This window comes from Chiloscyllium punctatum, chromosome 9 (assembly GCF_047496795.1).
Source record: "Chiloscyllium punctatum isolate Juve2018m chromosome 9, sChiPun1.3, whole genome shotgun sequence".
NCBI classification, from domain to species: Eukaryota; Metazoa; Chordata; class Chondrichthyes; order Orectolobiformes; family Hemiscylliidae; genus Chiloscyllium; species Chiloscyllium punctatum.
The window spans coordinates 4,191,771-4,204,172 of record NC_092747.1 but is presented as its reverse complement, the minus strand read 5'-3'; the positions used below and the strand labels follow the sequence as shown (position 1 = coordinate 4,204,172).

General features: G+C 41.6%; 1 protein-coding gene across 3 annotated transcripts in view; it reads right to left on the bottom strand.

Annotated features, from left to right (window-relative positions):
- The window catches only part of LOC140481089 (leucine-rich repeat-containing protein 51-like), a 33,199-nt gene that overhangs the window by 3,497 nt on the left and 17,300 nt on the right, over positions 1 to 12,402 (bottom strand). Inside the window, exons 2-4 of one of the 3 annotated variants that reach the window (XM_072576742.1) lie at positions 11,726 to 11,808; positions 3,871 to 4,076; positions 1,418 to 1,566 (exon numbers count right to left, since the gene is read on the bottom strand). In XM_072576742.1, coding sequence (XP_072432843.1) covers positions 1,418 to 1,566; positions 3,871 to 4,076; positions 11,726 to 11,808 — 438 coding nt within the window. The remainder of the gene's footprint in view (positions 1 to 1,417; positions 1,567 to 3,870; positions 4,077 to 11,725; positions 11,809 to 12,402) is intronic. The other 2 variants (XM_072576743.1, XM_072576744.1) reach the window with 2 other exon arrangements.

Here is a 12,402-nt window from a genome sequence, read left to right as displayed (position 1 = left end):
CACACTGACCCTCCGAATAGCATTCCACCCAGACCCACCCACTACCTTACCCCCCTGTAACCCTGCATTTTCCCATGGCTAATCCACCTGGCCTGCACATACATCCCTGGACACTGTGGGCAATTTAGCGTAGTCAATCCACCTAATTGGTAGGTCTTTGGACTGTGGGAGGAAATCTAAACAGTCATGAGAAGAACGTGCAAACCCTACACAATCGCCCAAGGGTGGAATCAATCCCGGTCTTGGCACAGTGTCGCCCTCTGCTGTGTGATTCTAGTATTCCAAGAGAAGTTTTTTCAGTCTGTTGATGACTAAATGTGAGTTGAGGAAGCAGAGAATTCATTACAGAAGAGAGCAGGGAATGATTTATGATCTGTGTGTTTATGGCATGGCCAATTATACAGAGCTGTTGGCTGGTCTCTCTTGGCATCATTTGCAGAAGAGTAGTGGAGTTATCCTAATACTTTTTCACAATGCCTCTTATAGATTACCTCATTATTTAGCGTGGTACCTATCATGGCCCAAATTGATTGCTGTGTTTCTTCCATTTTAACAGTGACAACATCTTTTAAAAATATTGTTTCATTGGCTATAAAGTGTTTGGGGACATCCTCAGGAAGTGAAAGGCTCTAAATAAATTTAAGTTCTTTATTTTTGGATGAAAGCACGTGCTCTGCTGACGCAAGAATGATTTTTGCACTGCCTGAACCAAACCAGGTGTGCAGTATGGGAGTGTTTATCTCTCCAGACTAGCAACCAGAAAGAGTGAGATTTTAAATGCTATTGGGACAAAGTGCAAAGCAAACTCAGTAAGTGTAGAGTTTGGTCACTGGATAACGTGACGGAAGGTTGTCAGACTTTCATCAGAACTCCCGTCCCATAGGAAGGGAGCTTGTCTGCCTTAGACTCAGCCTGAGACTGTTCCTGTCTCCACACCAGCAGCCATCAGGACAATTGGTACGATTTGCTCCTGCTCCCGATTGAATGTGGGTACTTATAAGATTTGGGGGCAGAAATATGCCATTCAATCCACCAAGACATGCAGTGAGATCTTGACTAATCTGATAAATCTTCAGCTCCATTATTCTGTCTTTTCCACATAACTCTGATTCTCTTACTGATTAAAAATCTGTTTATCTCAGCCTTGAATATACTAATGGCTCAGGCTCTACAGTCCTCTGCAAAAAAAATTCTGCTGGTTCACTACCCTCTGTGAGAAGAACTTCCTCATCTCTGTCCAGGACATAGTCAAACAGCTTGTTAATAGCCCACAATGTTTTGTCACTTTGGTAAGATAGGTAAGGCAGTAGGAGAGTTACCCACTGAATAGACAGAGCCTGTTGGAAGGGTTGTATTTGGTCTTGGATCACCCTAAAATTCACTGAAATGGAAGAGACACATGTTCCCAGCTGGGTACCTGTATCCTTTGACCAGTTCTAGAGGGTTGCCATGTAGTGTCAGGCTCCGTAGGTGAGGCAATGAGGCCAACTTATCCACCTCATACAGCTCACTGATTTGGTTACCGTGTAGATTGAGAATTTGCAGTTTGGTGCACTGGATGAGGACCTGTTGAGAGATAAGATGGGTGAAAGATGACCATTTGTAAAATTCCCAAAACAAAGTGACATTGGCGTCATTTTATATTCAAATGTTACTTATTCATTTATTCCTACATTTATTAATGATAATGCTACTCTACAGGACAAAGACAGTCAGCATTTATTCCAGAGGTCTGGAAATAACCCTAAGTATTTTTATATCTGCTGCCTGAGCATGGACTAAGACTGTCAAATATATTTCATGTAAGACTAATGGCAGCCCCCTTATCCCCCTCCTGGCCACCCACAGCCAGAAGGCTCTGGTTTGGAGTTCAGCTCAAGCAAACATTCAAACAATCTTTCAACATTAGAAGATCCTCTACAGCTGTTGGTCAGGTTCACGGTGCACTCTGAATACAACAATCTCACAAAACAGCGGCACAAAGCAGGGGTTGGAAGGTAATGTTCAAACATAGCGGAAATCACTTCACGGCAATTAGGAAGACACCTTCACTCCAGGAAAGGAGGGTATTTATTTTTAAAGACTGTGAACTGTGATCTGGAACACAGCCTGAAAAGGACGGTGGAAGCAGATTTACTGGTAGCTTTCAAAATCGAATTGGATTTAAAAACTTGTAAGTTTTGCAGATTTTTTGGGAGAGAGAGAGAGAGAGAGTAGGAATGTGGGAATAACTGGAGAACTGTTGTAAAGAGCTAGCATGGGTTGGCTGGGCTGAATGGTCTATAATGTTGTATGATTCTACAGGATGGGAGCATTGCATTATTTGAGGTGCCACTTACTCTTACAACCAAGCCAATCTGAAAATAGCAAAACATCAAAGTAGATTTCTATATCAGGGTTTTAGGATGTAAATTAGTACATTAGTGCAGTAAAGACCATTTAGACACAATATTCAATCCAATGCACCAGTCAGGTATTCCTGTTTTTGGATTGATATTAAACAAAATGCAAAGCATTGCAAGTGCTGAAAATCAAACAAAACTAGAAATTGCTGGAAAACTTCAGCAGGTCTGGCAGCACCTGTGGAGAGAAAGCAGAGTTAGTGTTTTGGATCCAGTGACCCTTCTTCAGAACTTGAGTCCTCTATTACATTGATGTGTTTTTCACATCCCGAGGTACTTCACAAGTATATAATAACATGAACGGTGAAGTGATTAAAATTGGAAATGCAAAAGAGGGTAGAATTGGGGCAATACAGAGGTATGGGAAAGTTGTTGGGGTGGAAAAGGTTACATTGGTGGCTTATATTCTTAAAGACCCTTCAGTGTAATAAAACAACCCGACCTCCTTATAAATTACACTGGACACTGAATCACATTGCCTACAGAAGATCACGTGACTAAAAGCTGAGTTCATTTTAAGAAGCTGTGAAGGAGAAAGAAGATTGAGAGAGGGGTTTTCAGAGCTTGGTGCTCAGTCAGCTGAAGATATGGTCACAAATGATGGCACTATTAAAGTCTAGGATGCACAGTATTGTAGGGGCTGGAAGATGTTGGGAGACATGGGTACACCACCACCTGCAAGTTCCCTTCCAAACCCAGTCACCGTCCTGAATTAGAAGTATGTTGCCATTCCTTCATGGTCACTAGGTCGAAATCGAGGTCACTACCTCTCCAATGGCATTGAGTACACCAAATAGACTGCAGCAGTTCAAGGCAGTAGCTCACCACCCACCTTCTCAAGGCAACTATGAATGGGCAATAAATTCAGGCTCAGACGCAATGCCCACATGAACAAATTTATAAAAAAAGTTTGCAGAGAAAGAGACAGTAGATGGGTCTGGTGAAGGTTGTGAGATAGGGATAAGTGAGGCCATTGGGCTTTGAAAGCATGGATGAGAATTTTAAAATCTGATGTACTACTGGACCAAGAGAGCCAGTATAGTACAATGAATAGAAGGGGTAATAAGTGAACAGAATTTGGGACAAAATGACAAAAACAGCAGAGTTTTGGATGACCTCAAATTTGAGTATATACCATATGAATGCCAGACAGAAGTGGATGTCAAGTCTGCAAGTGACAAAAGCATAAAAGTTTCAGCAGCATTGATTAGACAGTGGTGAAGATCGAGAATGTTATGGAGGTGACAGTAAGCGGTTATACTGATGCTGATAATAGGACAGTAGGAGCATTTGCTAATGGTCCGGAAGCAGGAAGAGAAGCCATTACAAGTGATCTTCAGGCTGTGATGAAATAAAGAAGAAATAATCTGTGTATGTATGAAGCTTGTCTCAATGGCTATTGAAGGTGGCCAGTGGAGAAAATTTGTTTGATTTCAATGCAACTAAAGAAACCCTAGCAATTACCTACAGGGTCAATATTGGGAAAGCTGTTGAAGGAGAGGTCAATCCAAAATAAACGTTCTGGTTCCACAAGCAAGGCATCAACCACCTGCTGCAGTCCACTGAGGTCACACAGACGGTTGTGGCTCAGACGCAAGGAGCAGCTCTTCAGCTTCTTATTCTCTGTGTACTCATTCGGTCTGAAGCCAGTCCGTGGGGTCAGTTTGACACAGTCTGCATGATGGAGAGAAAGAGTGAGAAAGGAGACTAAACTGCCCTGGAAGCTCATTCTACAATAAAACACACTGTCACTGAGCTAATTATCAAATCCAAACTTGTCTTGTAGCATAGATTGATGTAATAAAGATCTGTGTTGGCCCTTCATTGTACTGTTCCCAAACTAACCCTCCTGCCCCACTCTTTCCTTAGGTCCCCATATTATTCTTGAACTACACTAACTGAATTTATACAGCACCTTTGAAGCAATAGTGTCCCAAGGTGTTTCACTGAGACATTATGCAACAACACATGACAGTGAGCCATACAAGGAGGTATAAGGACAGCTGAACAAATGCTTGATTAAAGTGGATTTAAGCAACATCTTAAAGGGGAACACAAAGACAGAAGTGGAAAGGTTTAGGGAGGGAATTCTAACCTTGCTACCCTCAGTAACCTGGGATTTGTGCCATCTAAATGTGGTGATGTGTCCAAATTAAATCATCCTATCCTCCTTTATTTTTATCCATTCAGATTCCCAGCAACTTTGTTTACTGTAGCTTTAGGGTTACAATCATATCTTCTCCACTTTCCGTATCCCCAACAACAGATGCATTTCTAATCCATCCCACCACTCCTCTTTATGGCTAATATTCTCAGAGAGAAAATTGCAAATAATGAGCTGTTGGAAATTTGAAACAAAAACTGAAAATATTGCAAATGCTCATCAAGTCAGGCAGCATCTTTGGAGAAGGAGAGGCAGAATTAACAGGTAGGAATTTCTTCTTGGGTTGGGAACAGAAGACTGCTACATCCAGAACCTATTTTTGTGTGGTTAGATACAGTCATTGGCCATAATTTCACAGGATCATCCTTCATTGGCACAGAGATGGGTATGGTTTGTTTCCTGGGTGGCGTGGTTGGATGGATGTTTCACTACTAGCATGCAGTATACATTTTAAAAGACAAGATCATAATATTATTACAACACTGAGGTGAACCCTCTGCTACAGAAAACCTGAACACCAAGAAAAGTTTGCCTTGCCTTGTAATCTGTTAAGATATGAGTGACAGAGAACTCTCAAATTCCATTATTTAAAGAAAATAACATTAATTTATTTTTTAACTCTAAAAGTGAACATTAAACAACAACTATTCATACCTCTAAGCCCCCTTTTCTCTGAACTGCTTACTATCTGCCCCTAACTCTGTAACAATATGCTGTTCTAATAAGACAATTAAATTATATCAACTTAATTTCAAAACCACACAGCTGCTGTCTTTTTCTGTCTTCCCTCTGCCGGCTAAGGATCTCCCTGGGTCATCTTCTTTCTTTTTACTGAAAGTATGTTTCATATGAAAAGATACCTTTGATAGAGAATGTTTCCTAATTTCTTGGAGAGCAAGATGTTAGCTCTCCATGTTTTTCTGTCTCGATGGCAGTTGCTCTCTCTCTCCAATTTTCAAAATGTCTGCATTTTTATACCCCAGCATCAGATCATCTCATTGGTTCGATGTTGGCAAAACAATAAATTCAAACGCAATTGGGTTTTAGTATCCTGGGGCATAATTTAAACTGATTGGTTAGCTGTAACAATTGATGTTAGCTAGACAATATGTTAGCTTGACAATATGTTATAGAATACAACTTTTAAAAAAAGGTTTTGTGATTTACACATGAAAGAAGTGAAACTATCATGGTATTCGAACAGATGAAAGACTCAATAGACAATCAAGGTATTTTTCAAAGTATAATTTGTTACATCACACTGTAAATTTTTGCTATAAATTCTGTGCCTCACAATTGTGTCCTCCACAACCACCTGATGAAGGAGCAGTGCTCCGAAAGCTAGTGTGCTTCCAGTTAAACCTGTTGGACTATAACCTGGTGTTGTGTGATTTTTAATTTTGTACACCCCAGTCCAACACCAGCATCTCCAAATCATGACTTCAATTTTCCAGTACACTCTGGGTCTGCCAACTAGTCATATACATAGGTGCTTGTAAGCTTTCAGTTCAGAATAGCATTCTGTCTCTCTTAAAGGTCCAGTACATGCTTTCAACTTCATAACAATACCATTACTGTATCATATCATGTGACCCAGGACATAAAGTCTCAGTCTCCATCTTCATTGAGGCCACTTGAAGCATGACACAATGGTGAAGCACATTACCATTTGTCAAACAGCTTACTTAGTATTATTCCAGATGCTGATGTGCCATAATAAATGTTAATTCTTTCTATGGTATGTTGCTCATGTCTAGTTCTTATGGGAGCTCCAGAAGTATTGCCATTTCAGATACAAATACACCACTGAAGGCAAAAGCCCACATTCACAATGGCAGATCAGAATGTGTAGGCTGATTTAAATACACCTTGGCATCAATTAGTATGTTTGCCATTCTTTGCTTTCCCTTCAGATTGGAAAAATGCCTCTGCAGATGCAGAGGCCTGGAATTCAGGCCAGGACATCTCCTTGATTCACACATGCAAACTGGGAGGTACTTTAAACATGAGGAAGAGTTGAGAGGTCCTGTTCCCAGAGGCTGGCAGCAGGTGGTTACCCACCCAAACCAAGCAGACATGAATGGAAATTACAGACACAGGTAGCAGATGAAGCGGTATGTCCAGAAACTGGAGGGATTCAACAACCTGTCTCACTTTGACACTTCGACAATGAGATTGTAATAATAATTGCAGAGGACAGTCTTCTAGGTACCTCCCCTCCAGCTGACCAACCTCAGGATGCATGTTGCTGTTAAACATGGGAAATGTGTATGCACAGCCCATTTCCTGACCCCTCAGTCTGCATCAGAGATCTTGTGTGGGCACATCAGTTCACGACAATATACAAGCTGCTGCTCATGATGAAGGTTTCTGTCACCATTCTCTAAGCATGGGAAACTTCAAGGCCTGTTCGATCTAGTGGCAGAGTGTGACTAACTGTCTACCTATTCTTTGTGGTTGACAAGATCTAGTTTATTGCAAGTTAGAAACAAGTAACCATTTATATTGATATGATCAACACTATTAGAGTTTGAGGAGGTTCAAATGTCAGATCTCATTTCTCTGAAATCATAAACTGATCTGTCCGCATCTCAGCATCATAGTGGGTGGGTGCTATGACACTGCTTAATATTAACCCTTTCAGACTCCTGTACAACAAGAGCTGTATTGCATTTCACATATAAAATGGCAGCACTTATAAATGGGCCAAGTATCGCTTAAACCAGCTCTGTCACACCTTGTAACAGTAAAGATACAATCACTTTAGTAGGTCCTCATACCTGGGTGATGAACAGATCCCCAGTGAGCAGAAGGTGATGCCAAAAACAAAGTCAGCCAAGAGCTGTCCCCCTCAGAGGATGCAGGTCAGATATAGCACCACTGATGCTGGGCACATTAAGCCTCCTTTCTAAACCAGCTCTCATAGCTTGGAGGCCCAAGGCAACACACAGTCATGGATGCAGAATGGAGAGCACCATGGCTCAAGGCTTCAAGTGCATTTGCTCCTTCACTGAGTGTGGCCAACCCCAATGTGGAGAGTGACAGTATTTAGAGTTGTGCACTTACAGCTGTGACCAATCAATGATATTGATAGGAGACATTGGGAGCATTTGTGCAGTGATGGAGGCTACCCCTGTAATAATGCTAGTGCAGAAGCCTCCAGAGATGGCCCATGGAAATCTCCACATCCAGGATAATTGCTACCATGCCACTTCCTCTTTCAGGCCGATTCCTAGGACGGCAGGACTGACAAATGAAAAGTGACTGGATTAGTTAGGACTATATTCATTGGAGTTTAGAAGAGTGAAGAATGATCTCATGGAAACCTATAAAATTCTAACAGCAATACTGAAGGTAAATATTCCTGATGAGCAGCGAGTCCAGAACCTGGGGTCACAGTCTAAAGATACAGGGCAGGCCATTTAGGACTGAGACGAGGAGAAATATCACCACCCAGAGTGTGGGGAGCCTGTGGAATTCCCGAACACAGAATGCGGTGAGGCCGAAACATTGAATGTTTTCAAGAAGATAGATATAATTCTTAGAACTAAAGAAATCAAAGGGATTGTGAGAAAGTGGGAACAGGATCCTGAGTTGAATGATTAGCCATGATCATTTTGAATATCAGAGCAGGCTCAAAAGGCCATATGGCCAACTCCTACTTTCTATGTTTCTTGTAGAGAGGAGAGTAGCCATCTCTCCAAAGCATCACTTATCCACTAGGATCCCCTATGGAGTCTGTAAGTTAAAGTGAATTGCTGAGACAGCCTGCACTGGTGAATGATGAAGGAGTCAATAGCTGCCAGGAAATGAAGTGCATACTTGGAGAAAGCTTTTATTGTGGTTGGAAACAGTTGGATATTGAGGGAGTGGAATGCCTCCCTGTTGATGGATCACATCGACTGTTTTGATTGTACCCATGTTACTATTAATGATGTTCTGCAACTAAAGAATCTGGGGACTGGGGAGAATTCACTGCTCTCTGAGCCTGCAAACAATATCTGCCTGGCTCTTCGAGAAAGCACATCAGTGACCTGAGTGGTGCTAGCTGTTTGAGTTGCCAAGATCTACAACCAGCCCTTGCAAGGAACTGTGACCATGATTGGTAAGTCTTTGATAATGAGGCCATGGATATCTGACCATCACCTTAGACCGTTAAGAGACTACAGTACTACAAATTTTTGGTGACTTCAATTAGCCACTTCTTTGGCAATAGTTCCTATGCCGTGAATTTATTATCTCAAACTCCTTACTACCCTTGTTCTTCTCCTCTGTCCACTTGATACTCAGGGAACTGTCCTCCTTTTGAAGGTGTTGTTCCTCATTCCACTGGATGAAGACTGTGAGAGTAGTGCCCTATTGTCAGCTCCTGCCTTTTTTTTTGTGCTTAGGTGGCCCCTCAATTCTGTTTGGGAGCTTTGCCCCATTTCTCTGATAAACCTCACAGTACCAAGTGGCTGCCAACCCCCATGCACTGCATACCTATCCTCCTGATATGCACGTTCTTTACCATTGTTTTAATGCATGAGGGTCATTTAAAAGTTTGTCTCATTTTACTTTGGGTTGCCCTTCTCCATCTCTTCCTGTCAGCCATCCATTTCTCTCACAATATCGCTGGAGGTTTATAAAATCATGAGGGGTATGGATAGGATAAAAAGACAAGGACTATTCCCTGGGGTGGGGGAGTCCAGAAGTTAAAGGTGAATAGGGGAAAAATATAAAAGGGACCTAAGAGGCACCTTTTTCATGCAGAGGGTGGTGCGTGTAAGGAATGAGCTGCCAGAGGAAGTGGTAGAGGCTGGTACAAATACAGCATTTAAAAGGCATCTAAATGGGTATTTGAATAGGAAGCGTTTAGAGCAATATGGGCCAAGGGCTGGCAAATGGAACTAGATTAGGTTAGGATATCTGATCAGCATGGATGAGTTGGACCAAAGGATCTGTTTCCATGCTGTACATCTCTGTGACTCTATATCCCTTGATATCACAGGTTTCTAGTTAGTGTTAGGTCTTTCTCATCTTCTTTATGGCAGTTCCATCTCCAACACTTATCTCACCATGTTTGCTCCAGATGTTCACAACAGATGCTCACATAACTTTCACTAAACCCAGTTGCCACCTTGACATACTTGTTTCTGATCTTGTCTTTCTTCATTCCTTCACAAATCAATTTCGTTGTTCCTCTCTTCTTGATGTTGCCCGAGTTTCTGCACTATATTAGGAAGGCCAGTCTCTCAATCTTGTAAATTCTTCCTGTTCAGTTTTCACATAACATTCGGCAACAAATTACTCAAACCAGAACTGATTCTTTGCTTAATTTTCATATTCCCAGCTTTTGCCACCACTGACCCCAAGTACTATACTGCTCACTTTCGCCAAGTCTTCACACCTTCACTTTGATTCTCTTTCTCTAGGCTCAGAGAGGCAGAGATTGGGTCTTTGATCTCCTGATCTAAAAACAACTAACTTCCACTGCTTTTCTCCAGATAGTCATGTATTCACCACCCCATCACAAATTGCAGTATTTATTGCCTTGCCATAGTTGCCATAGGGAAGGCAGTAGTGCTGGGTTTTATTTGGTGTGACACATCCCCACAATATGCCATCGGGGAGGGAATTCCAGTGACACTGAAGGAATGATATTTCCAAATCCGAATGAATGGGTCCCCTTTGCATCATGTACCCTCTCTTGCGCTGGTGGGGCAGGCATCCAAAAGTGGTAGCCATTGATGTCGTCAGCTCAGACAGTGCATGCAGCACATCCGCCTTCATCAAAATGTGTTTGTTATCAAGATCTCCTTAACAATCTGCATTGTACCCCACACTGGGGAAACCTGCTGTAATTGGGAAACTAACATAGAACACATATCGGACTCAAAACATTAACTCTATTTCTCTCTGCACAGATGTGACCAGGCCTGCTGAGTTTCTTCAACGTTTCCTGTGTTTGATTCAAATTTTCAGCATCTTAAGTTATCCTACTTAATGTTTGGGTGTACAGAATCTCCTATTTGTGCCTCATTAGTTTTACACTTTTCTGAAATTTGATTCAATATTTCATCCTCTCTTTTTCTCTCCCTGACCACTTGGGGGCCCATAGTGTATTCCCAACAACGTGTTTGGCCCTTTTGCATTTATTTATTTCTATCCGTATGACCCCATTTAATCATTCTTCCAAGATAATATCTCTGCCATTGCTATAACTGGTCCTTAATTAATGTTGTGGCCGCCTGCCCCTTCTATTCCCCTCCCAATCTTGTGATTACCCTTTAATCAGGAATGTCAAACTGCCAAACCAACCCATCTTTTAGCCAACTCTCAATCATAACTAGATCATACTTCTACATGCCTATATGTGCCCTCAATATCTATCATATTCCTCAGCCTCCTTGCATTAAAATATATTCCATTTAGCCTTAATGAATTTATTTCCTTCTTCCTTCCTCTGCCTTCTAAATTCACTTACATGTTGATTCCATTTTTTTAAAGTTTATGTGGGCTTTGCTGGCAAAGTCAACATATTTTGCCTGGTCCTGTCTGCCCTTGAACATAGTGGCTTATTCAAGCATTTCAAAGGGCAGTTAAGAGTCATCTACACTGTTGTCAGACCAAGTAAGGATTACAGATTTCCTTCCCTAAACAACATAACTAAATTAGATGAGTTTTTACAATTGACAGTGGTTATGTGGCCACCATTAAGCCATTTTTATTCCAGATTTTTGCCATGGAGTGATTTAAACCCAGAATATTAGCCTGGAGTGCTGGACTTCTCATCTAGTGAACTACCACTACACCACTGCCACCTCAGATCCTGACCTCTCAATTCCTCTTTTCACATTATTATTATTTTCCTAAAACTGTAGCCCCTCTTGCTCTTTTTTCTTTTCCTTTCTTTCCTGTACATCCCCAAACCTGGAATATTAAGCACTAATCATCCCTGCTTTGGAGGCAGGTCTTGGTCACCTGATTGAGCCTCGATGTGCCTACAGCTCACGATTTTGCTGAGCAGACTATGCACTTCCACATTTGTATTACAAACCTTAGTTAGGCATCTTTGTACCATGATCCCACTGAATCCCATATTATTCTAATGAGCAAAATTAAGGAGTTATTGCAAGTGTGAAATTTCTATGAAGATTTATAGATTATGACACATCACCAGATAAAGTTTCCAGATTTCTGAACGAATAATCCACAACTGGACCGTACAAGATGGAATCGAACTCTTTTGTTTTAATGGACCTGTGGGAATAAAGGTTACAGTACAAATTAAGGAGCAGGAAAACAGGCAATTTTATTTAAGTAATAGGGAAAATCGATTCAACCCTGACAACTTATTCAATCATGTAGTATTAATTACACATCTTTCAGTTAATGGGACAAACTATATGGGCTCAATTGGCTGGATGTCAAGATGAGAATGGGACTGGAAACGCACGGCAGGTCAGGCAGCATCCGAGGAGCAGGAAAATCAATGTTTCAGTAGGCTTTTGCTCGAAACGTCGATTTTCCTGCTCCTCAGATGCTGCCTGACTTGTTGTGCATTTCCAGCACCACACTCTAATCTCCAGCATCTGCAGTATCTACCTCCGTCTGTTCAATTGGCTGGATGGCCCTTTTCTATGTGGTGACCATTTTACAATTCTTGGAACACAGCATGTCCACCCACCCATCTGCTGTCATGTCCAACTGTCCACAAGTGGGAGCTAATTTCAGTATTGCTGAAGAAAGAAGTTTTGTCAAAGTTTTTCAACTTGCACTTATGGACAGTGGACACTGATTGGTAGAGGTATTGTTACACCTCTCTAGGGTAGCATGCTTGAAACCAAGTTCCAC